Source organism: Epinephelus moara, chromosome 15 (assembly GCF_006386435.1).
Source record: "Epinephelus moara isolate mb chromosome 15, YSFRI_EMoa_1.0, whole genome shotgun sequence".
NCBI classification, from domain to species: domain Eukaryota; kingdom Metazoa; phylum Chordata; class Actinopteri; order Perciformes; family Serranidae; genus Epinephelus; species Epinephelus moara.
The window spans coordinates 8,224,767-8,251,896 of NC_065520.1; the positions used below are offsets into that span (position 1 = coordinate 8,224,767).

General features: G+C 42.7%; 1 protein-coding gene across 2 annotated transcripts in view; it reads right to left on the minus strand.

Moving 5' to 3' along the window:
• Positions 1 to 296: 296 nt before the first annotated feature.
• LOC126402019 (fidgetin-like) overlaps positions 297 to 27,130 on the minus strand; it is a 36,054-nt gene continuing 9,220 nt past the window's right edge. For both annotated transcript variants that reach the window (XM_050063659.1, XM_050063658.1), the window contains exon 3: positions 297 to 5,696. In XM_050063659.1, the coding sequence (XP_049919616.1) occupies positions 3,427 to 5,696 (2,270 nt within the window). In that variant the 3' untranslated portion in view covers positions 297 to 3,426. The remainder of the gene's footprint in view (positions 5,697 to 27,130) is intronic.

Below are 27,130 nucleotides of genomic sequence, written 5' to 3' on the forward strand. Positions count from 1 at the left end.
TTCTTTTTTTTTTTTTTTTACATTTTTCAATGCATTTTTCACAAATGTCTGACATTTGGAAAGACGTAAATCAAATACCACGTGTGTTTTGTAGCCATGAGGTAGAAATGCTTTAAAGAAGAACTCTAGCGTCCATTTAAAGAAAGGGTTCAAAATAAAAAGCTAGATTTAAACACCATGTAGAAAAAAGGTCGAGACACAAAAGAAGGACCACAAAACACGTAACAAACAAGCGTAGCATTGACCGGTGTGTTTCAAGTCGTTTGTTCGTCGGCTGTGGAGAACGGGGAGGNGGGGGGGGGGGGGGGGGGGGGGGGGGGGGGGGGGGGGGGAGAACGCCTGTGCTGTTGTTGTGTGCTCTGAAGTGCATTAGTAGGTTTTTCTGTCTAAAGGGACTCTCTCTCCAGAGGATTTGCTGACAGAAGGAATTCTGGTACAGATTGTTTTGAGGGTGGTTTTCTGACGGACCACTCTGCTTTCCCCTTGTGCTGCCGCCACACTGCCTGGCTGTCTTTCCTTTCCGTCAATTTTGCTGACGCTCAGCAGAACTTTTTTTTTCCCCCCACATCAGGTGCTGCACTGATGGTGCCGAGACCAGAGATAGCAACACAGAGTGGGCCTGAACATACAGTATAGCTCCTACTTCACTGGTATTATAAAAGGAAGAATAAAAAAGCAGGATGTACAGTAAAAGTGTAAAACTGATCATCAGTTCAGATAAATGAAATCTCCTTCAGGATAAATACCAGACAGACAAAGCAAATTCATACATTTCAACAAAACAGTATTACACACAAAATGCTTTAGTGCACGTACATTAAACTATCTTAAGTACTCCTGTGTCACAACAGTGGAGCTAAAGGACAGCTTCTTACACGGTGACAAGGAAGAGACAAAAATACATTCCAATGCAACACAATGGGCAACAGATAACCTTCAGCGATGAAGGACTTTAAGACTAGTGCCACAATTCCTCACTCATGTTACAAAGCTTTTCAGTCAACTGAAGTATGTATCCAAATGCATTAAGATGCCATCTGTTTAAATATAGTGAAAAATAAAACCGATACAGTTACAGAAAAAAATGTTTGAATTGGATTAGTTAGTCTGGGGCGGTCATTTTGGATCAAACATGTTTGATTAAAATAGTTTTGCTCACCATGTATACCCCCACTGGTTGGACAATAACATGGCCTCTACAATAATAATGCTATTTGCTTTACAGAGATGTCAATCAATCACAATTGCTATTATGAAATGACCTCAGACCTCCAGCAAAAACACTTATTTCCTCTCTACTTTGCACACTTACAAAAATTATAGCAATGCACTGGATGAATGACCTTGTCTAATTTAAATTACAGAAGTGGCATCCCCTCCTACAGCTAATCCAGTTCAAATACAGCTAAACAGTGTGAGTGACAAGGCAACTTTGCAAAATCCATATTTCCATATCTAGGTTGTGACACCTATCAAATCCAACTTAAAAACTAGGAGGATATCTGGAATGAGCTCCCTTAATCCTAGTGTACTGTTATGAAAACAGATTTTTCCTTGAACGCAACAGTTGAGCTGCTTATTTCCAATACAGCATTTCTGGCTGAAACCAGCTGGAGTAAACTAGATCAAATGACAGTCAAGTCAAACATTTAATTCATAGAATGAGATACAGTAAATTGTCTTTGATATCGCTGTGATTTGAAAGAGTAAATTGACATTTTGGGTCATACGCTTATTTGCTTTTTTGCAGAGTTAGATGAGAAGGTCAATACCACTCTTGTGTTGGTCCTTTCAATACAAGGCAACAGCCGGCAGCCCCTTAGCTTGTATGCATGTAAAACCACTAACTGTTTAAGTGCTGCTAAGCTGCCAGGCTGCTGGCTATAGCCCGTTAGCTTAGCAGCGTATAAAACCAAAAATTGTTGGGTGCATTTGTGAATCCAATCTGCTGCTTGACACTAAACTTAGAGCGCTGCTGTTCAAAGAAACACAGCGTTCTACACGTACAACCACAATTGTGGTGTCACGCGCCGCTAAGCTAACGAACTCACTCTATAGCCCGTTAGTGTCACAAAGACAGGTAAAACCACAAATTTTTGTTTCAACACTTCAGTTTTCATACGAATTAAACAAGAAAAATAGTCCGACAGATGCTAACTGTTTCCCTGTGCTCAGTTTTTAAGCCAAGCTAAGCAAACCCGCTTGATCTTCTCATTTAACTTTCGGTAAGAGGGCAAATGATTTCCCAAAATGTCCAACAATTCCTTTCAATTTTTTGGAGGTGTTTTTAGCGTCAAGTTCATCCACGTCAGAGAGTACAATCTCCCCTCACTAAACAGTATGACAAATGAGCTGATATTTTGCGCAGAAGTTAGCTGACAAACTGATGGCGCCTCCATGCAGCCTAACCATATAGCCTAGATCGCATAATATAAACAATGTTGATTATGGTTGTTTTAATAAATATACAACTCCCATCACCCCAACCCCTGCCAGTCTCTTACAGCCCCCATTTTAATTTTTTTAAAGCGATGGAAATAAGCTTCAGGATTGGTCGAGTTGAGGCAGGTAACTGAAGCACCTGCTGTGAGGAGAAAAAAAGAAAGAAATAATGTTTTTACTCTCACTCTTGATTATGTTCCACCATCCCAGAACATATCTAGTACATTCATTGTCACCTCTTTACTATGTATCCAAGCCAGTTGAGGTACACCAAACACTGCTTCACTAAACATAAACTGCCAAAACGCCTCGGATTCTGCTCTCAGATCTTAGTGCTTTTCGTCAAGATATCTTGAGGTACTGTACAATTGACAAACGCTTTCCTGAGTTTTGTTTGTTACGTTTGTTTTGCAGACACAGGATCAGAAGAGATGAGTGCGAGTCAGGGCCCAGACTACTGCCGCCCTGATGGATTACTGTTCTTAGCAAGACAATAAAGAATGATTGACCACCACCAATGGCAACTGTCAATCTCTGCTTTTCAGACTCACCGCTGAAGTTTTAAAGCTCTTAATAATCATCAGCTCATGCCATGAATGTAGATTGTGAGGCAAATAAACAAAGAAAGAAAATCAGAAAGCACCACTTCAGGCACTTGGATAGCCAACTAAATCTCAAGAACAAGAACATAACGATATATACACAGACACTGGGGTGTCTCTTCTGAAGCCAACTTGCTTGCAATGTGTAAACAATGCCTGGCTTTCTGTAGTGTCAAGCATTCAAATTAAAAATCTTGCTCATTAACTGCAAAACTGCCAGTTGTCTCATCAAACTAGGTCTCTCGGTGCGTCTAAACCCTGCTTGTGAGAACTCAGTGGGCTTGTGTTGGCCTTCTGTGTGCCTTTCCCTCCAGCACAATGCTTCTGCCCTGAGGGGAGGAATTGTGGATGCCTCTTTTTCTCAAGGGCGGAATCTATCGTTTCACTGGCTGCAGCCGAACATTTTGTTCCACTCAGTGTACGTGTCAATCTCTTTTTGTGATATACTGGCTTGGAATTTACAAAAGACACTCTCAAAGTCCTGGTAGGTGAGGGGCCTGACCTGTCCCCTGGGCATCATACCCGACATGTCCATGCCCTGTGCAGAGACGTGTAACAGACCCACGAGGGCCTCCTGGCAGAATCTGGCCAGGTCCAGTCCGGAGAAACCCTCAGTGCGCTGGACCAGCAGCGCCAGCTCCTCCTCGCTCAAGCAATATTTGTGCTGAGATTGAGCCAGGAGCTGGCTCATGATCTGGTGTCGGGCTGCGCCATCCGGCAGGGGCACAAGGACCCTCCGAGCAAAGTACCTGCGCAGCCCTTCGTCCATGTCCTGGGGTCTGCTTGTGGAGCAAATCACCAACACTTGGTTGCCTCCGTCCTCGCCTGAGCCCATGAGAAGTGAGTCCAACTGGGCAAGTAGCTCTCCCTTCAGTCGGTTGATGGGACTCTCTTCACTAAGGTGGGCTGACAGCAGCATGTCCACCTCACTAATGAACAGTACTGAAGGCTGCCGGCAGCGTGCCACCAGGAAGGATGCTCGGATAATTTTTTCTCCCTCTGCCAGCCACTTGGTGGCCAGCGTAGAGCCGTTGAGCTGGAGGAATGGCGCCCCCAACTGGCTGGCCAGGCAGCGACCCAGCAACGTCCTGCCACTGCCTCTGGGGCCAAACAGCAACACGCAACGTGGGGCTGGTCCTAAACTGCTGAACATGTCTGGGCGCAGAATGGGCCACAGGACCTCCTCCTTCAGGGTTGCCTTGGCCAGTTCTAGTCCTGCAATGTCACTCCAATCGACTGGGGGCCCCTGCTGAACTATTTCAGAGGTAACCATGTCTAGGAGGTGAGGGTCACTGGTTTTTAGCTGCTCTTCAGCAGGCCGGGAGGAGGAAGTAGATGAGGAGGAGGTAGGCCCTGGTGCTGAATGGGAGAGGTGGAGACGATGATCATCAGCACCTTGCTCACTAAGGGAAGGGGAGGTGAAGCTGGCGAGGGAATCTGCTGAGCGGGAACCCCCCAGGGTGGAGGTGACATAGGCCGGTGGAGTCAGCGGCCCACCTGTTGCCTGGCTGCTGTACTTCCTCTGCTGCTGCTCTGAGGACATCGAGGACTGCTTCTGAGGATTAAAAGGTAAAGATGACTTTTCAGCACTTCTGTCAAATCCACCACCGGCACTGTTGGAGCCTCCATTAGCACTGCTGCTGTCTGCTATCCTGTACATGGGGCTCTCAGCCGAGCTCCGAGCCTGGCCATAGCTGAAGTTACCATAAGCGGAGTCTATCTCTCCTTGGCCTGTCATGTAGAAGGCTTTCCTCTTGAGTGAGTTGGAGGAGCTACTGTTGAGAGGGGTGGGGGCGATTGGGGTCAGGTTGTGGCTCTGGTATGGGTATCCAGGTAAAGCAGAAGAGGGGGGAAGGGGTGTAGGTGCAGCAATGCCTGAGGGGAGGTATGAGGATGGAGGCGGCGCTCCCCCAGGGCTGTATCCTGGCCCGACCGAGCTCTGAGCTGGGTAGCCTGCTGGGGGGTAATTATAACTAGACAAGTTGGGGGAGCCTCCGTTGTAAGCTGGGACCAAAGTGGGGTGGGAGGGTGGCGGAGGGGGTGGCTGCAGGAGCCCAGAGCTGTGCAGCGGGGATGGAAGTGCTGGGGCGGGGGCAGACTGGGAGCTGTAACTACTGTGCAGGTAGGAGCTGCTGTACGGAGGGCCATATTCCTGAGAGGGCATTGAGGAGGAGTGGAGGGCGGTGGCAGTGTGACTCCCACAGCTGCTGCTTGAGTAGCTGGGCTCACTCAGGGTGCTAGAGGCCAGGCCCGGGGAGCTGCACATGCCAGACACCACCTCTGAGGCCGCCGCCACCCCTCCCTTTCTGACGGAAACCCCCTCGGGGATGCAGCTCATGGGATAGACGCCATCCTGCCAGGGCTCTGATTCACCTTTCCGCCCGTTCATCACTCCCGGGGCCTCCGAATAGGAACCCGGCATCTCCAGAATGCCGGAATACTTCTCGGCGTACTTTTTGAGCAGGTTGGAGGCGGTGAGGGCGGAGATGTCGTCATTGGCCCAGGCGTACTGGTAGGTGGCTGAGCGCTGCAGGTGCCCAGGTACCGCCCTGTAGGCCTCAGCCTTGTGGGCTGGCGAGCGCGTGGTGGAGGAGATGTCGAAATGCTGTTCGGCCCACTGGCTGTGCTCGGGGGTCCACTGCATCTTTAAGCCTGGGAGAAATGGAGACACAGACACCGGCACGTGAACACATTGACATGCTAAAATCATTTTAGCAATAATTAAAATGACAACACCTTCAAATTGCCTGGGATGAAGGCAGGCCAATTAAAAAGGTGATATTCATCTGGAGGCTTGTTTGCTGTGGTGCTCTTTATTTTCATTTATTTTTCTTCCCGATACATATCATGAGAGGGGCTCTGTCCACACATACATGGTTAATTTCTACAGATCATAAGAAGGACAGGGAGTGTGTCGGCAGGTATAGTGCGGTACAGAGGGATGGCTGGTTACGGCAGCCTAATGCACCCTGGCCAGACCAATAAGACAGAGGCATTGAGGGTCACTCTATAATCCCCGGCTCATCTGAGGTGGCTGGAGATGGGTTTGAAAATGCGCCTCGCCGAGTACCACAAAGCAACACACACACCCATACACATCCACCCCCCTCTGCTCACAGCGCTTTCATCGAACACACACACACACAAACGCACAGCCTCGTGCTCAGACACACAGGCGTTTAAAAAAAACTATCTATGCCTGCACTCAGGCGTGCTGGCGTGCACGTGCGCACACACGAGCTCACATCCACTGACCCAGACGGACAAACACAGGCACGCACACAGGAGCTGTAGCGAGCAATGAATTACAACACATTGTGTCTCAAGCTTAGTTCCTGTCTGCACAGCTCCACCTTGACCTCCTCTCTCTCCACCGTTCTCTTTACCTTTCTGTCTGCCTCTCTTCTTCATGCCTCCCTGCCGCCTTGTCTTCCCTCTCAGTCTCTTAGCTTTTTTTTTTGTCGTCCATTTTCCACCTCTCCTCCTGCTTCTTTATTTCTCTTTACCTCCTTTTATTCTGACTCCATCTATTTCGATATATATCTCTCCTTTTCATTCTCTCTCTCCATGGCCACCCCTCCTCTTATTTACTCCCTCTGTGCTTGCTTTGCCTCCTCCCCTCCCTCCTTCCTTGCTCCATCTCATCTCAGACACACTCACCTGGCTCTCCCCTTTATTGCCTCAGGAGGCTGGAGAGCCACTGTTTCCTTTAATCCCAGCCAATGCCATCTGCAAACACTGACAGTCACACAGCGACTCCATCGTTGTCTCACTATCAAAGCCGTGGCGCTATCAAAGGCTGGACGCGGCGTAATCACAGCAGCCGCACGGCAGATTGAACCCCGTTTGATTTGACTTAGTGCACACAAATAAAGGATAATATCGGTGTCATTTAGGCTGCTTCCTCCGACTTATTGACTGGCTGCGGTTGCATGTAGAGATCCACAGTTGGGGGTCTGGTGAGCAATGCCTGCCTCGGAATTGGTTTATGTGTGTGTTTTTGTGCTTGTGTGAGTAAAGCAGGCATGCACAATAAAATCCATTCATGGAGGAGCAAATCTTCCCTTCCTCCCATCCATTTACTGCAAACACAGAGACACACACACACACAAAAAAAAGCAGGCACAAACACATACACGTTCACACTCTCTTGCTCTCTTTTCCGAGGCCCTGTGTTTGTTTGGTAACAACACAGAGAGGGAGGGGGGAATCCCCAGACTCCTATTTCCTCTCTGATTCTCCTCTCTAGCCATCTCTCGGCAGACGCCAGTGGCTAATTAGCAGAATGGCGATCTGCTAATTGTGTTAATTTACAACATTTTAGCCGAGGGGAGTCTAGCAGGGGCTGGCAAGCCTGTCACCCTCCCAGTGTACCAAGCAGGGAACGCCTCAGACAAAGAGCTGAGCGGAGGAAAGTTTTGTATTAGCTGGGAGGCTCCTTTAATATTGAGAATATATTAAGTGGAAGCAGTGCTATAAAAGGGCAGTATTTCAAGGAGAAAATTACAAGTCAGGAAAACTGGACAAAATAAGAGAAAATGAGGCTTTAGGCCAAATACAGGTTTCACAACAATCCTTCTGCAGCAGCCTGGTTGCTATACACCATTATATTGTGATGTGACTTCATAATAATACACATAAAATCAATTCAGGATACAAAAGAGGACGTAGTTTGTCATTTCATCAATACACCAATACTATCTTATAACTGGAAGGCACATTTTGCTCATTCTGTTATCCCTAATAGTACCATGTAATCCCAACACAGAATGAACAAAAACTAACAATAAATAAAATAATATCGTTATTGAACTGTTGTCTCATGGTAGCCAAGTAAATCAAACAATGTTTAAGGGCTTTTAAAGTTCTCAGGATTGTATTCTCAAGCTACACGTTTGATCTGTAGCCAGGAGCAAAATGCTGGTTTGGCAGCGCACATGAAATCTCTATTATTTCTACATTAGCTCATTAATAGATAATATGTATCCAAGGAGAGATCGGGAGACCCGTGGCAAAGGCTCTCAGCCAGATTCAGCCATGTTTTCAGACATCAGTATGTATGCCTTCACTGCACGTCTTTTCACAGTCTCTAGTCCTGGAGGTTTGCAGACACACTGCCTTGTTGATATGGGGTCAGTCTACAATGTGACTCTGGATTCTGCTGCAGAAACATCCACCTTCACATGTTGTTTAATGGGCATTAAATAATGTTCCATTCAATGATACAAATATACGATGAAGATATCACAACAATGCCATTAAAGTCTTTCACCTTGGCCTTTACTCTGGCTGTCTAATTGCTGTATTCTGGCTTTACACTGCAGTTACTGCCAGGCATTGGTATACTCTGGATCTGCTATTACACTTCAGTGCTGTCTTTGTGACGCAGCAGACATTTTACGAGATAGTTAACGCAAAATAGCTAGGCCAGGTTAAACCTAGCTGGTGAGTTAGCAACTGCTAGCCTTAGCAAAAGGAACATTTACTAACTTTTTTCTTCAGCAGTAATTTGTATTTGGAAAACAAATCACATTTTGACGGACCAACATTTTATTAATTCAGTTAGCTACCCCATTTAAATGAGCTAGTAGCTTAAACCAGTCATTACTGAGAAAAAAGAAGCTAATATTGTCTCAGTAAAAGTAGCCTAGCTTAACAAATAGCAGTAAATGTCATCCATTTGTTATGGCTACCATTAAATCACCATAATTTATCAATTTGATATAAATAATAATAGTATAAATATAGTATGATTAATAATAGTTTTTTAGGGGAGGTGGGGGGAATTGTAACATCTCAAATTGCTCCAATCAGAAATGGTACCGAACAGTCAAAATCACATGGTCTGTGCAGTGTTCTTAAGTTTTACTACAAAAAATAATGCACAAAAATTCGTACATATCCCAAGTTTTCATGAGTTAGTAAGTCGCGAATAACCCATGTATTTGGGAAGCCTGAGACCATGTGACCAATACGTTTATGGGAATATAGAAGGAAGCAGTCCCTTCAGGAGGAACGTTGGGGTTGTGGTGGGGTCAAAAAACACAGAACTTTCCCCAAGAAACCAGTGTTTGGAACCGCTTCAACTCTGAGTCATTTTTAGGTACGTCGTCACCATGTTTCTTTTCTTAAACCTGACCACGGTAACTTTACTTGCCTGAACATAACCTCCATGACTTTAAGTACATAACGTCATTCATGAGGAGCTAATTTGTCATGTACGCACCGTTGTATGTGCATTTTCATATGCTATCATACGAACTAAGATACATTCTGAGAATATGATAATCCCTCTCTGCCAGCCAACAGACAAACTGATGTCTCATACTTGTAGGCTATTTATATTTGTATAATTACATGATTCATTATACTGTTTTAATTACACTAGGGCTAATTGTTCAATGGATATTACATTGTTTGAACTACATTTATATTCTTGGAAGTTTACTGTGGTCCTTGATATTTATTTGAAGGTATTACACGTGCTGTTACATTTGCCCCAATTCGCTGTTACTATCGCCCCTGCATGTGGGTGCAGATCTAACATTTGACTTCCAGTGTTTCAATCAATATTGTGATTCTAACATTGCTTTTCAACTGTTAACAAGAAGAACATAGATACAAGTCATTTGTCTAAAATATTACCCACATAGTTTAAGAAGCCTTTGAGTCATGACTTCAAAACCAATAATTGTTACAATTGCCCCCGGTCTCCCCTAATTATAATTTTCATTTAAAATTGTCAAAAGTTTATTTTTGAGACAAGCTTTTTGAAAATGACATTACATATTTTAACACAACATTTTCCATAGCACTGTCTCTGTGGTATGGTAAAAAAGCATTATGGGAGAGCAAAAATTCCAACTAATTTGACATTTAATCTCATAATAAAAGACTGTTGTTATGAACTTTGGGGCCAGAGACTACATGTTGCAATAAGATTGTTTAAAGACAGTAATCAGTTGATTTAATGCATCTCTTGAAACCTGCACTGCATTGTAAACAAGTGAAGATAATATAACGTATTAAGATGGATGTATGTGTTTGCACTGTCATGATGAATTGGCCTGTTTAGGCTTCATTTTAAGTCCCAGGCTCTGGTTCAACTTTTCAGTGCAGGGAGGCGTACAGAGAAATGGACAGAGATAAAAAAGAAGTGAGGACGGAGAATGGACCAGGATGAGGGGAAGTAGGCTCTAGAGGAAAATGGGGGGGAGGGGGAAGGGAGCAGAAAAACACAAAATAAAACAAGCCTTGTGACTCACACACACTCTTCCCTCCGCATAGTTTGACACTCCATCAAACTGTGATATGTCCTCCATTTAAAGAAACATGAATCTTTCTAATTCCATCATTAATAAAGATAACATATATAAAAGAGTGTGTCAGGCTCCATCAGGGCTTTCATCTCTTCTATAATGAGGTTAATGCAGAGACGCAGTGATTACCCCAGCAATGCAAATGAAGGCCAAATGATAACTTGCACTATTTAAATAAGGTAATAGCGATTACTCTACGTTATTCAAATGAGGACAGATACTTTGAACTGAGCGCTTTGAACTCACTGCTCCTTCTCCAAAACATATGAAAGGGATGGAGGAGGATTGACTTTGGAATCGTTTGGTGTGTATCCTTTAATTCAATGTGATGTAAACCAAGGGCAATGAGCAAAGCAAAGTCACTTAATGTGGTGGTGCAGGATGGGCGGGGTCGACTGGGAAAATGTTTAAGGTAGCCAGACTTAGTACACTCCTTTTCTCACAGTGGAAGCCCTTAAAAGTAATTGAAAAGTCCTTGAATATATTGTCAAAGAGAAAAACACAATCGACACAGATATCAATCATCCTGGATTTTTAGATGGTAATTAAAAAAAAAAACTACCCTGAATGCAACCTATTCTTTTCCAAAAAAAAACTTTCAAGGTCCTTTTCTTGTTTAAAATATGAAAAGAATTCTGTGGAGCCGATTTAACCGAGCTTTAATACTTAAATAAGTGTGTTCTCGCTGCCATAGCCTTCGACAGGGTTACAGGATTACATGTATAGGCCACGCAGTGAAAAGGGTTGTCCACATTTTCCTAAAGAGTAGCTGAATTCTTTCCATTCATTTGTTTTTGTTTTTCCCTGGTTATAGCACCTCCATGGAGCTGCAAACTTTAAGCACATCCGTTATTTGATTTTCTCCACAATCTTTCAAGGCTTTTAAGGCCTGGGGGAAATTTGCAAAGCATTTGGATGGACACATGCAGCAAAGTGTGCGAGCAGAAAAGCAAGTGTGTGTTTGTGTTGCAGGGAGAAAGAGAAAGGAGGGAGAGAGAGATCATGCACTCAGCTGAAACAACATCCAACAGAAATCTTCTCCACCTTCTGAAGTCTGCCAGCGCTCTTTTTTTTTTTTCTTCTCCTCCTCCAGCCTCCACATAGAGAAGCCTAATCATTCTCATTACACTCGGCGTCCATCTGCATCAACAGAGCTGCCTATTACTGTGCGTGCGTGTATGTGCAGTAAACAGCTCTTTAGAGAGAGCTAATGAGCTCTTTTAAGTCCGTCCGCTGTGTGATTCTGCAAGCGGGGTGTCAGAGCAAACTGCCCATTTTGGTAACGTCATAATTAAGCCATGTGTGTATGTGTGGAAGAGAGATGCCGGCACACATGTCGACGCTGACATGCCCACACACACAACCTGAGACAAGACGTACAAATGTGTGCCCTGCTTTGTCTCCCTAACATAAACAGACACTGAAGACCTTCAAAAACAAACTACTGTGTCATATTTTTATAAAAATCTGTCTCCGACATCGGAGCAGGAGAAGGAGCCGCATGACAAGCGATAACTTCATCAAAAGAGACCTGTTTTCACACACCACCGGGGAAATCTAACCAGTTATTCAAATCCTTATCAAATACACCAGAGGGCATCTTTTAACCTCTAAATCGCTGCACGTGTGCGCACAAAAAACCCTCGCATGTACCTATTGTTTTATGAGTGTGTGTATTCTCATGCGCGCAGGCCTTGTGTGTGTTTGACAACCTCCGGACCACCTTGTTAATGAGTCCAGCACACTGTGACTAAGCCACGGGCTACGCTGTATTGGCACACAACCTACAGAAGAGAGTCAAATAATGTGATTAGGTCCTCCAAAAGGCAATTAATTATGAAATTAGTCATGAGCTGGTGTCACACACACACACACACACACACACACACACACACACACACACACACCACAATCAAAACTCTTCCTGCGTTCCTCTTCAGAGCAACAGTTGCAGGAAAAGTGACAAAAATTTAAAAGATTAAATAATTATCAATCTTCCTTTGTTTAGAATAGAGTCAAAAATGAGTAAAAAAAAAGACGTGTTTAACTAAATTTCTCTTCCATCCCCAGTGAGACTGAACACAACTGTTCTCCAAACCAGACTTTTCCTCTGAAAATAACCAACAAGCCTGAATCCACGTCTTTGAAGCCTGCAATTCAAGCCCAGCCACGGCTTACCATTACAACGACTAGTCTGTCGCAGAGCAACGACAATAACAACAACAACAACAACAGATAAGGGAGTAAACAGAGCGAGTTCAAAGTCTAGACGGCGAGCAGTGACCGGGAGAGATGAGCTGTCACTAACTCAAAGACAGTACGGGGGGGAAGAGAGATCGCTGTAAAGATGACAGCTCGGAGCTGCGATATAAGGATATTTGACAAATGACAGCATTTTTAAAAAAAATCAAATATTCATTGTAATCCGTGATCTTTGACCTCGTGATAAGTTTTTGCTGCTCCGACAATCAAACTTTGAAATGCCTTTGTGGAGTAAAAAAAGAAATACAGCTTTGAGAAATAGGCTTCATTCTGGTATGTAAATGTTAAAAATATTAGGGTATATTTAATGACGCCTCTAAATTTAGCTCACAGGAGAAATCAGACTTAACTGCTGTAAATCTCTGACTAAATTCCAGAGACATATCATCACCACCCCTGCCAGCCAGTATCAGATCTTCCTTAGAGCTGTATAAATTGACACTGTCTAAATTTCCTTTTACTAGACAGACTATTGAATGGGTGGGTTAAATGGGTAGGGCGCAGTTAAACAAATGCTCCGGATCAAGGAAATTGTGCGTGGCTTCTTTTGTCATTCAGAGAGGAAATTGAGAGATATTCGGCGGGGGCTCGGAGCCGCTAACGCATGGCATTCATCTATAATGCACTCGGCCTGTCCGTCAGCTACTCCATTTCCTGTGACTAGCGCAGCGTGCCTAATCACCCGGCTCGACGCGGGGTTCCTTCCTCAAAGACAGCCCTGCGCACACACACGCACACTAACACACGCGCGGTCACACACGCAGGCATGAATGAAGACAGACACATGCAGGACACACAAACATGCAGAGGAACATCAGGTCCGCTGAGGCAAACAGATTATTCTTATCTGGGGAACAAAACATCTGTAAAGACTCACACCATCACTGTGCCGGGGAAAACCTGCCGATATATCATCAGTGGGAGGAAAAGACACACCTCACTGAAACTGAATGCCTTAGTGCTGATCTGTATGGTATTAACAAACAATTTATTAACTCAGTGAAGCCCTTAGCCACTACATGTAGTGTACAACCCACGACATACTTTATAAAGGGTTTATAAAGTATTAATAATGTCTTTATCAAGCCAATAAATCTTATTTTTTATCTTTAAAACATTAACAATCTATTACCTTAATACAGCCATTTGTAACAACTTATAAACCCCTACTAATACATTGTTTATTAAACCTTTATAAGATGTTAGTAATGGCTTTATTAAGTAAATACTAATTTTAAACATTAATAATCAATTTATTAACTCTATAAGGACAGTAACATGTACAGTGTAAATCCTTAATAAAGTATGTCTAATTAAAGCTTTATAAGTTCTTACTTCTGGCTAAATTACATTAATAAATCATTTATTAAGTCACAATACTGGTCTATAATCATTTATCAACAATTTATTGCCTTAAAGTCATTAGAAAAACCCTAATGAAGATGTACTTTATTAAGTGTTTATGTTGTGCTAATGACATATGCAGTTGATTATTTATTCATTAGGTCACTATGACTTCATAAAGCCATTAGTAACAAGTTATAAACCCTTAATAAGCATAATTAAGTAAGGGTTAGTTACCCACGTCTTTACTGTTAATGTATCCTTTATTAATGCCCATTAATTCTTATTACTGATACATTAAGAAATAATGTATCGACTTAATAAAGCCCTTGGCAACATCTTATAAACTCTTAATAAGAATAATGTATTAAGGGTTATCATTAAGGGCTGGTTGCTAAAATCTTTTTTATTAATGCCTTTTTACTAATACCTGACACATCATGAAATAATTTAATATCTTGACAAAGCCATTAGCACAGCTTATAAACCCTTAACAAGACTAATTTATTCAGGGCTGGCTGCAAAAGTCTTTCCTTTGTAAATAAATCCCTTTATTGTTGTCTATTAATTTCTATTACTGATAGATTAAGAAATTATGATGAGTCATGAGCAACAGCCTGTTAACCCTTAATAAGCATACTTAAAGGTGATTGTAAAGGGTTAGTTACTGAAGTCTTTACTACATTTATTCCTATTACTGATCTATTAACATTAAGAAATGACCTGTTAACTTAATAAAGCCATTAGTAACAACTTAGAATCCCTTAATTAGCAGACTTGATTAATTCTTCTTACTGATACATTAAGAAATAATTAATCAACTTAATAAAGCCATTAGTAATCGCGTATAAAGCCTTAATAAGAATGCTTTATTAAGGGCTATTACTTAGGGTTTGTTACTTAAGGCTTTACCACATTAATAAATCCTTTTCTGATGTTTTAACATTAAGATATAATTCATCAACTCAATAAAGCCTTTAGTAACAGCTTATAAACCCTTAATGAATCATTCTTCATTGAGTGTTTATATGTTGTTACTTATGGCTTTGTTAAGTAAATATATTAATTAATCAATTCTCCTGATCTACAAAGCATTGATGAACAATTTATTAATTCAATACAGCTGATAATAACAACATATACTTTAAGATTTATATGTTGCAGATTTACTGATGAATTTACTGAATACTGATGTTTAAAAAGCATTTAAGACAATAAACTGCCCGGCTAAAGTCGCCTGTGGACCAACTCTACCTACTTTGTAAGAGAAGTAAATAAGTTGTAAGACTAACATCCTCCCACACTGGTGTCAATTAAAGCTCCACTGTCCACGTCTGCAGTGTTTGTCAGGTGACAGCAGGAGCAGCTCTACATCTACATTCCCTCCAAACAGCTCCGAGGCCGCTGCTGATGTGCTTCTACCTGAGGTGCGGGGTCTCTCAGAGTGCCCCCGAGGTTAACATGGGCCACATACTATCAATACTTCTCTGACGCCTGGATCCATACCTGTGAACCACCACCACTTTGTTTACCTGTGTGTTCAGTAATTAAAATAGATTTCTGAGAGGAGGCCTAATCCTTTTAGAAATGACATCGATCTGGCTCCCAATGCAAGAAAGCTGTGGTGTAACTTTTTTACCCCCCCACTCTTTCCATACAAGCAGTGTTGAGGACGCTCTCGCCCCTTCCTCCTCGATGGAAACTTTGGAAAGTCCTCGACATGAAGGACGTCATTTAGGGCCAGGCGGGGAGGGGAGGGGGGCTGCAGTAGAGGGGTGGCAGGTGGAGATAATAGAGAGGAAGCCTCTAACCTCGTCTAAAGCTGTCTGTCTTCGTAAATAAAATGAGATAATTATTGAGTGAACAACATTATACGCCGACGACGCACTCTTTCTTCTACCCCCCTCCTGCCGGCGCAGTTGTAAATCTCAACAAACACGGTGCTTTTGGACATTAAGTGCTCACTAAGCACAGTGGATGCATCATATTTCAAGAGCAGGCGTTGTGTGGGTGAGGAGCTGGGGAAAATGGAGTGTAATGGTTATCCATTATCTTATACGGCAACGGCGGCAATGATCATTTTCAAGTGACTCATTTCTGGAAGTACCTATCTATTGGCCACTTCGAGAGAAGACTTTGATGGCTAATCCAAAACAACTATTCAGAGGTCATTTACTGCAGCAGCTCCGAGACACTCTCCACAAGAGAACGCTCCAGCCTCCCTCATTATTCAAATACAATCCTCAGGAAGATCCACATCACAAACAGCGGCGCCGCAGCCCCAGAGTGGGCGATTACCTACACAGCATACTCCGGTCCAGAGTGGAAACATTAACAATGCATCAACAAATGAATATATCACAATCCAAGTAAGAGTTTGAAAGCGCACAAGAGATATTTGTCACGGGAATTAAATAGTGATACTGGAGTGTATTAACATATCAATGATCCCACTTGTGGAAAAGCTTCAATAATATCCAGATACAAGTCGTGTCTGCGAGAGAACTTTCATGTTATTCAATCATATTATATTTTTCTGCCGAGGTAAATGTATTTTAAGAAGTGTAGGTGCGATGTTTGTTTGTGTGTGGTCTCGGCTCCACATGAATGGTTACTTAACACCACACTGATTTCCCCTCAGCAGTTAGAGAAAAACCAGCCGATGCTCAATGATGCATCACCGTGTTTGTTGCCGCCAGGCTGTGTGTATGAGTGTGCATATGTCTGTGTGTGTGTGTGTGTGTTATCATCGCTGGCACGTAGACAGACAGCCCAGGAGTGACTGCCAGAGTGTCACCATCTGTGGATGCATTTATGTCTGTCTGCACTGGGCTGTGTGTGTGTCTCAGTGTGTGTGTGTGTGTGTGGGTGGGTGGTTTGGAGAGGGGGAGGGAGGGGGGTGCACTCAGTCAGACAGTAGACTGGACCACAGCTCCATAGTTTGCTACTTCTGACAACAGCAGGGCAAATCGGTGCCAAATACTAACTACACTGCAAAAACTGTCTGTTTTAACAAGATGACAACTCTCCAGATTTTAAACAGTCTTAAAATCGTGTTTTTACCTCAAAGTAAGTCAAGAATTGTGCTAAAAAACGGAGAAGATAAGAGAGGAAAATAAGAAAATAAATTTTTAAACCGTCATGTCATCACCAGGGCTAATAAATAAAAGCATGATTTTATGTTGAGATGGATTTTTGCAGTGCACGAAACACTTGGCAAGCAAGCAAGATTAGAGTTCAACAGCAGTTGGTGGAGATTAACGCCCGCCGTGAGTGGCGCACGTGCGAAGGTGTGTGTGCGTGTGTGCGTGCATGCCCGCGGTGTGTGTGTGTGGATTACTGAGGAGGCCCTGGCTGGGATAACCTCTACCCCCAGCCTGTGAACTCGCAGGATCCTTCACGGTGCATGTTTGAAGTGTCAAATCCTGCACACTTCCTATAGATTCTGGTAAGATCTGCCAACTCACGCAATCTCACTGTCCCGAAAAAATAGGGAAAATGTGAAGAAGTCCCTCACGATCAAACGATCACATCCACACTGAATATAATCAGGAGGAGAGGTTAAAGGTCATAGTTTTATGTGTATAAAAAAGTAATTTAATTACACAATAATCTGTGCTAACAATGAGATGGGAACAAACTTTGGTGTCATTTATATTAATGCCACACCTTTGGCTCTGTGTGGCAGCAGAATATACAGGCTGTGGTGGTGACTGACAGGATAGGTGAGAGGGGAATAGAGGACGTGTCGCTTAAGGTCATGCAGTTGGATTCAAACTGTAGCGATAGCTGCTACGAGCTCCAGCCCACACTGAGTCATCAGGACACCTCAACAGGCTGTCAGGCTCGTCCTACAGCTGCTTATTCTCCATCTGAGCTCACGTGTGCTGTGTATCTGCAGCTCCGAGGTGTTAGGAGGAACAAGCGCTCAGGTATGACAGCGGCGCGTGCACATGGAGCCTGCGCTCGTCTTTAAATCCACTGTGGCTCGCATTATGCTGGAATTCACACAGGTTGTCTAAACAGTCAAACAGCGGATCAATACGCCCATCGATCGGTGGCATTGAGACTGAACTGGTCGTGTCGAGGGGGCAGGAGATTCTCACTAGAGCTCTCTGCAGGCTGCCGGCTGGAGGACGCACGTACACACACTTTACAAAGAGTGGTATAAGCACACATTTACAGACGGCACAGCTGAGGATGTGGCGTGGTATACAACACAAATATTTGTGAACGTGTGTATAAAGATTTGTGAACACACACATTTGTCTTCCCCCACTCATATCTGCTCCTCAACCCACTCTGGCAGAAACTTCCCAGGGACACTTGAGCAAGAACACAATGGCGTTCATCTCATATGAGCAGATTCAGGTCCTGTCTGTTCAAGTCAGAGCAGTCTGCCAGCAGTTTGTCTCAAAGTGAGGGCATCCAGTCAGCTTCAGCAGCTGAATATCAAGCTGGCTGCCGCCGCGTCTCCTCGCGCTCAACTGACACAGTCGATAGCTCTGCATTATTCATGGGGACGGCGGGGGCCGATGAGATGGCCTCTCACTGAGGGCTGGATTTCAACAGTTCCAAACTTTACAGGGGCTGGCGGACGCGTGACACCTTCAACAACTGCTTATCGTCAGCGAAAATGACAACGTGAGGCAAGAGAAAGGGCACGCAACTTTACAGGGGAGGCTCGGGGAGGCGTTTGAATTTGTAAGCAAATTCTAAAAGCAAATTTGTATTTTTTTCAATTAGACTGTGAGTTTGACATGTTAGTTTGAAGACAAACCAATCACAATGAGGTGCTTTTTAAATAAAGTGGAACAGAGCTAAAATAGCCCCACACTGACAAATAAAGTACATATTATGACTCTCTTGTCAGCTCCTCTTGTTTGCTATCAAGTCAATAAACACGGATCACAAAGTTAACATGAAAATCTGAAGCATCTCTTTGCGCTAATAAAAAGAAAACAAATCATAATTTCAAATGTTGCTCATCCGTGTTTGCTGATTTCCATTACACAGACTAAAGACATCAATTAGCTAAACTGCGTCTGTTCAAAAAAAAAAAAAAGGAGAGGAAAAAAAACTAAAAAGGAGGAGACAGTTATTTGGAGTAAATCAAACACGACGCAAAGAGAACCAGAGGCAATAAAAAACGTCAGGCTGCTTGATATCAGATCTCGGAGGAGAAATTTGATGGGCACCGATGAGCAGAAGGCATCTCAGGAGAATTGGACAGAGGAGAGATTTAATGTGATCATAGGGGACGCTCATCTTTCAGGGAACGGGGTAATAATGAGCAATCAATAACGTCCTTAACAGAGTTAGAGCGAGTGGCTGACAGCAGATGTAAGGCTCCGGCTAACAGGCTACGTCTGATCTCACATTACCACACTGGATCTGGGTTGAACATGCATGCACGTACGCGCACAACACAGCCAGGCGTACAGTATGGATGTACATGCGCGGACGCCAGCATATGGACCAACACACACCAACATATGGACACACATTTCCTTTCTGTTTTTCTCACTCACCCACACACATGCACGCCATCTCACTCATGTGCACGCTCTCTCCTCAGGTGACATCCACCAGCATCGTGTCATTGTCTATCGATCAATAGCTGTAATCACATTCACAGGCGATGAACACGGTTGTAAGCTCTGTACAGCGAACACAGGCGTCTTGGTTTAGCCGCCGACGGCTGATTTCACAGGCTAAAATGACAACCGCCGCTGGAAGATTCTATCAGCTGTGCTCGAATAGGTAATAAAAAAAAACATGCAGTATTTACTTATAAAGTAAACAAAGCTCTGTACTCTGCTGCCTGCTGCATATATGGGCAGAATGTCTATAATAATGTGTGTGTTATAAATAAAACACCATCGCCACCTCTTCTGTTGAAAACATTTCTGAAGCTTACTAACTGGGCTCTCACTTTTATTCAATATTCATCGTTACAAACAAATTTACATCTGACAGGAGGCCCACATACTGAAACTGAAACTGTAAACAAAACATCTGTCTCTGTTTGGATCTGCTGTTATGTAATCATGTGTTTAAGTTAAAAAAATCTTTGTGTATAGGCACAACAGGCCGTGCCTTAGGGAACGGCCTATTGTTCAGACGGCTCAAAATTCCGAAGCCCTGTTAGTTTCAAAAATGTCCCACTGGACCAAAAACATATTTCTCCAACAGCCCGTGATCCCCAAAGCAAACGCCCAGTGCTCCAAAATACTTTTTCTCTGAAAATGCACACTTACTGCGGTTATACAACCCAATCACCCAAAGAAATGTTCGCATTGTAGGTTTCTGTAAACCACAGATATGTTACATTTGTCAACAAGGCTGTGGTGAATGTGTGGTTTGGTTTTGGTTTGGTTATGGTTTGGATAAGATCATATTTTAGCTTAAAAAAACTCAGGTTTGACGGCACAAACGTCACTGGAAAAGCAGAGATGGTTCAGTGTGACACACCTGCTTTCAGTGACTCAAACGTAGCTGGAAAAAGTCACAAAGGCTCTGTAAAAGCACCTGGGAACGGTGGCTCAAATGCCGCTGGGAAATGCCAGGAACGGGCAGCAGAAACACTTGGGACAGCTGACTTTAACCCCGCTGGGAAACTCAAACTAACTGCAGGGAGTGTATATTTACGGCGATACAGGACTTTAGAGCATTGGCGTTTGTTTATGGAGTGATGGGTTGCTCTTAGCTGACACAAGATAGAGCCAAACCTATCATGAGACCAAATTATCTGAGTATTAATGTGGGGAAGCATTTTGGATTTGGCAACATGGATGGATACATTTGTGTATAATGCTGTTTGCTCACTGTTTAAGTCTTAACTGCATTACAGTAACATTAGCTTAGCATTGGGCTACATGGGGTGCTTTTAATTTAATTAAGACAAGTTACATGTTAGTTTTAATTTGTTCAAACTTAAGAGTTTTTGATCGAGCCTTCATTTTTTGTTATTCGCCACCAAAATATTTACATTATGTAAAATAAATTATCTATTTTATGAGTTTAGTTCAACACAAGATTGAACTGATTTCAGTTATGGTAGCATTGTGTTTTTATACAATGTTGATCTGGAGAGTAAGTGGCCTATTCATGTGTTTATTTTAACAGTGCCTGTGTTTAGAAAGTAGCTAAGAATGCCTATCATTTTTTATTAATTGTTCAGTCAATAAAAGGTCAGAAAATAGTAAAAAAAAAAAAAAAAAAAAAGCAAAACAACCCATAACTGAATGATACTTAATTAACTGTCATATGACACAAAATAACAGCTAATATCCACACCAGGTTGACTGAAAGCTGAGAATTTTTGGCATTTTTCCTCAGTTACTATTTGAGGTAACGACTCAAATAGTAACTGATTCATTTTCTGTCAGTGAACTAATCCAGCAATCGACTCGTCATTTCAGCTCTAATGAGCAGCATTTTAAACTTCCGTCTTTTGATTGGTTTAACATCCTCAGATATCAGCACTGAGACCAGGCAACCAGCGGACGTCATTTCACCAAAGTGAAGTTTTTGTCCAATTCAGTTCATCCAAATGCTTACGCTACAATACTGGTGACAGAATTGTCAGTTCTTCTTGATTTCTCAGTCAGTGTTGAAATTGACTGCTTTATGTGTTCCGCCACTGACTCAGTGTCTGCAGATGCCTGCTGAAGTAGGAAAGGTTGTAAATTTTCTGGATTAACTCTACTAACTGATGACAAACTTTGGCATGAAATATCAACATTATGGGCTGTCCACCAAATAACAGTTAAGTTTTCCATAGTTTAAAAAAAAAATCACTCCAAGTACAGATAGGGCTGCCAGTGTGAACGTGTCAACTGGTGACTTTCAGCCAAATGAGTCCATGTCAGCTTGTAGTAACTTATGATTGGCGTAGACAATAAACACAGATGGGTATGTGTTTAAAATTGATTAAAGTAAAATTGAAGGCTTTTACGAGGACACCTACTTGTTCTGTTCGTGTTTTCAACAGCTGCCATCAGTACAAGAGTAACCACAACCAGTCACCAGCTAACACTTGTTAAACCACTTGTCAGAAGTAACGTTGCATCGACAGCTTGCATTTCTATATGTGTGTACTGTACTGGGAGACGCCACCGCAGTAATAGTGACTTATTTACTTCCAGTTCTTCCCCAGATTTGTGTTAAAACTGACAAGATTTTTGTATGATTGGTGCAAGTGTAGTACTACAGCACCCTTTATAAATATTATCAGCAGTGACCATCACGTCCTTCCAGGAGAGTATTCTTTAGCATCCCTATTCAAAGTCACAGACACTGTGGAGAAAAAGAGATATGTCTCTATTCACTTTTCTGCATTTTCCCTACAGTTCTGCCTCATCTGGAGTGAGAAAGACTTGATAGTGTGGATGTGTGTGTGTTGGCAACTTAATGTACTTTCACATATTTTCGGTGCAATGTTTCTCACAGCAGCCGCAGTTAGAAACCCTAACTAAATAAATAATTATAGCTTTATTACTGTGGGGTGCAGCTCCAACCCCGAGGCAAACACAGGATCTCTACTTGTTTGTCATGTGGACAAAAAGCACAGTACTGTATCTCCAAAAGACAAATGATGATCCGGGGACAGGACTGTGCAGATATTTCTGACGCTTCCCTGTACGAACATCAGATTCTCATCACATAAATCAAGATGAAAATGGGTGTGATTGATAGAGAAGTGCTGCACAGAAGTATAAGAGCCAGAGAGATAAACATCTCCTGGAGTATGATCAGGTAGAGAGGTGGGAGAACAGTGAAAAGGGTGCGATTCAGTGGTGAGAAAAGGACGAGCAGTATTTATTGAAGAGATGAGCTGTGACATAAGATAAGGAGTGACTCTGCTGTCCTGTTGGAAGGGGGAATGTCATTCCACCACTGAGGTCCCAAGAGGGATGTGAGTCAAGGCCGAGGAATGAAGGGCCAACAGCACAGCGCCATGATACTGTCATTTTTGGAAAGTTGTCATGAGACCATAATTTCCTGCGAAATGAACCCTTCTGTGTTTGACTTTTTCTTTTTACACTCCAAACTCCAAGCCTGCCTGTTTCTGAAGACATGCACTCAGACAGCCGCCCTCCAGCACCTGCATGACTAAAAACTAACGCTGGTCTATAGATGGTTTCATTTTGTAAACAATATGCTGCTCCAACCCTTGTCAACAACTTGTACTAACAGCTGACCAGATGTGTCAGAGGGTTTCAGCGTCTCCTAGCAACAGGAAAACGTTCTGGCCCTACGGGCAAATCTGAAACCACAACAAGGATTTCAATACTGTGTCATTTCTAATGGTTTGCTGTCCAGCACAACTTCAAACAGCGCTGCTTATGTACATTTAAGATTGATTCTGTGTTCGTTCTGTACACATGACCCCACGTTGGGCCCACATTTCCCTGCGAGTGCCCGAGCAAACACCGCTTCACCACGGATCACGGCTTTAGCGCCGCTGTTCATCAGGTTGTTAGCTGCGCCGAAGCTCTCAGTCGTGGCTACGGGCCTCTTATCTTATCAGTCAATCGGCAACAGCGTGCAGGAAATGAGACACACAACAGTGATACTGCCAACAACACTCATCTGTCAAGACACGCTGGCTCAATTACCATACTGTAGCACAAAGACTCGCACAAAACAGGACGCGCGGCGCAGCGGTGAAGTGGATAAATTAAATTGCTGACGTTATACAAGCTAAGTCATTAGTCGCGTCCATATAGGGAAACCAAAAGCTCGGCAGAACGAGAGGACGAAGGTGTTGTTTTATTTGGTGTAGCTGTGCAAAAGAGGAAGTGATAAACTTCTTGCAGCCCGGGCATAAATCTGCATTTTTCTAATCATGAGTGTGTGTGTTTGTTTCTGATGCAGCCCCCTCATATTACTGCACTTGTTTGCTGCCTCTGTCTGGAGATAGAAAGAAAAGAGGGGGGGGGGAAGACAGAGACAGAATGGGAAAGAGATACACTGAGAGAAACAAAGACTGAAACAAACACATACAGAGAGAGAAAGAGGGAGAGAGACACAGACAGAGAAATAGAGGGAGAGATTGGGAGGGATGCTGATGTGTGTACTGCATCCCAAGGGATCACTTACTCAGTATAGACACAGTACTGGAGGACAGAGCACAGCAAGGGTTCATTGGCCAAAATCTCTTTACACACACATACACACACACAATCCCTCCAAGCAATATTCCTGTAAGCACTCGTCCTGTGAGAATAACCGCATTGACTGAAGTGGAGTCAATGTAAGAGGACGATAGAATGAGGGGAGGAAGAAAAAAATAAAACGGAGGGATCAGGAGGAAGCAGCAGGAGGAGGAGTGTCCACCTGGCCAGTGTCCAGGGGAATTAAACAGTCTGTTTACCGCTCTCAGCGCCTCAGCAGCGCCATGTTAGCCTAATGGCACGGACATGAAGCCAATTGATTTGTGGACCAATAGACCTGTCCCACAGCACAGGCAGATTACCTAGATCACTGGCTCCGCATCGAGTAGACATCGCTTCTCATTCGCACCCCACAGGCAGTGGAATGTGAACGGGGTTTAATGCGTGTCTGTGTGGGCATGCTTGCATATATGTACACGTGTCCCTAGGATTAGAACATGAAACAAGGGGGCCGGTTTGTGTCCGTGGGATTCCTTCTCACCTTGCATATTGTGGCCTGAAGGCCTCATTTATTGAATATTTTCAATGATATATGCTCCTCTAAGGGTTTGGGTAGTGATGCGGCTTTCAGTGGAGTTGTAATGTTACACGATTCTGTGACCCAAATGTTAAAAATGGTGCTGTGTAATCTTGATAAAATCAAATATCATGATATTTTTGACCACATACCTTGATATCAATATTGCCATGATACTGTAGATTATTGAGGCTTTCACAAAATATTCACGCAGTGAGATTTTTGATAAATAATCATCAGTAACGTGGATATAATGACTGAATGGGTTAAGACAAATAATAGAACAGCAAGAACAAGTTAAGAAAATGACATCACTTTACTGCAATGAGCCTTTAAAACCAGGAAAAGACAACACTCATGATATTACAATATCCAAAATATAGGAAAATAGTCTCATGTCACTTTATCAACATAATATTGATATTTAGCCCACCCCTAAAGGAAAATGGACAAACTTGGCTAAAGATCTGGGTTGTGGAGAAACTCATAGGGCTGAACAATTTCAGTTGAATTCATTTTCTGACTTAAATTGTGATTACCGATTTAACAGAATGAGATAAACTAATGCAATACCTTGAAAAATACTTCAAATTGATAATGACATAAAATGGAAAAAGTGGCGTTATATTTAAGTTCTGGCAAACATGACAAACTTCTTGTAGGTTACATCTGAAAATGTTTTGATATCGGACTATCGATACTACCGTCAACACTGAAAGTCAAGAAAAGCCACATAATTAAAATATTTAATCCCAATTCAAGTTAGTGGAGGGCTACACCAGCAGCTGACCACTCAGATGGCAAAACTCTCCACTGGCCTTGTCCTATGGCCCCAACAATGTGGAAAATCCAGGTAATTTTGTACCCAGGAAGTCGAATTCTTTGGGGTTCATGCGCCACTAAACAACTTTCAGAGGAACGAACGAGGCCCTGCCTTCAACGCTGTATCCACTTCTCTTTATACATCCATGATCTCATGATCTACACTCAACAACTGCTGACCTACCTGCTAGCTAAAGGTCTGAAATTAACCTTGAAGCAATGGCTACAATGATTGCTGGCGAAAAACACTTCCTCAGAACTATATTTATGTTATTAGTTAGTAGCGGTTCAAATCATAAGTTTCATCATGATGATACTGTCTCAAATGTCTGGACAATGATATGATATTTGCTGATATCACAAAGTCTGCCACGATACGATTTTGATTCACTTTACATCAGGAGCCTGTGATCGATATGAGACGATATCAGAGAATATCCTCATTGTCTTTTTCTTGGCTGCTTACCATTGTCTGCCCGGCACTACGCTGCTATCTACATCTGAATGTTTAGGAAGGAGGTGTGCTTGGATGGAAATGGTGACACAAACATAGCATAGGAATTTCAAAATAAAGGCGTATCTTAAAGATGACTTCATTTATCGATGCTTTCAATTTGCTTCAATGATACTGGATCGTTTATCACTGAATCCATATATAAATCAAGATCAATGTATCGGGTTAGCTGAGTATATTTACAAAAGACATCCATACAGCTGGGGAAATCACCGGCTGCTGACTTCAACTTGATAATGATGATAAATTTGCAGATCAAATTGGAATTTTGAATATATGTATATGTCTAAAAACAGTTAACTGTTAAGTCCTAGAAGCCAAATAAGTTGTGCTTAAAACTGACAAAATAAGTTTCTGTTTGCACTCAGTTCCATTATTTTAAATTTACTGTATACGGTAATGGAAAAGTATTACCTATTAATATCATTTATATCAGTTTCAGGCATATTTGATTAAGTAAGAAAAAAAATGCAGCTAAAAGCTAAATTTGTGTCCTCAGTTCAGATTAATTTGATGTTTGAGAGACATAAAGTCGCCCAACACTAACAATATGTACATACAGTATATATTCAGGATGTTAAAATGTGGACTGGGGCATTTCATGAGTAACATTTTCGAAGAGGGATACAGTTTGTGGCATTAACAGTGCACATTGTTCCAAATTGAATGTTACACCCAAATAAAAAACCTTGCTGCAGGACAATAAAGACCACACACACTTGAAACTACAGTTGTCCATGTGTACGGCCGAGGAGTGAGAATAATTCCACATTCTCCACAGTTTTCACTCATGTCAGTGTCCCACTTGATAAGCATGAAAATCCATTTATCTACAAAGGAACTGTACGGTCCATATTGGACAATGTCTCTTTTATGGTCCCTCGCAGGCCCTTTTTCGTCCACAAAGCCACCCAACTGACTCCACCACGTCTGTAATAGGCCACATTCATTTGATATAGAAACATCAAGGGAGATATTGCAGTGGTTTTGCCGTGCATCAAGAGAAGTGGGGCTGGTTCACAGAAGCAGCAATATGCTCTGAACATAAAAGAACAATGGACGCACGGCAGATGCAGTTAGGCAAAAAAAGAGAGAGAGAGAAAGAAAAAAATACAGCGGCTTGGACA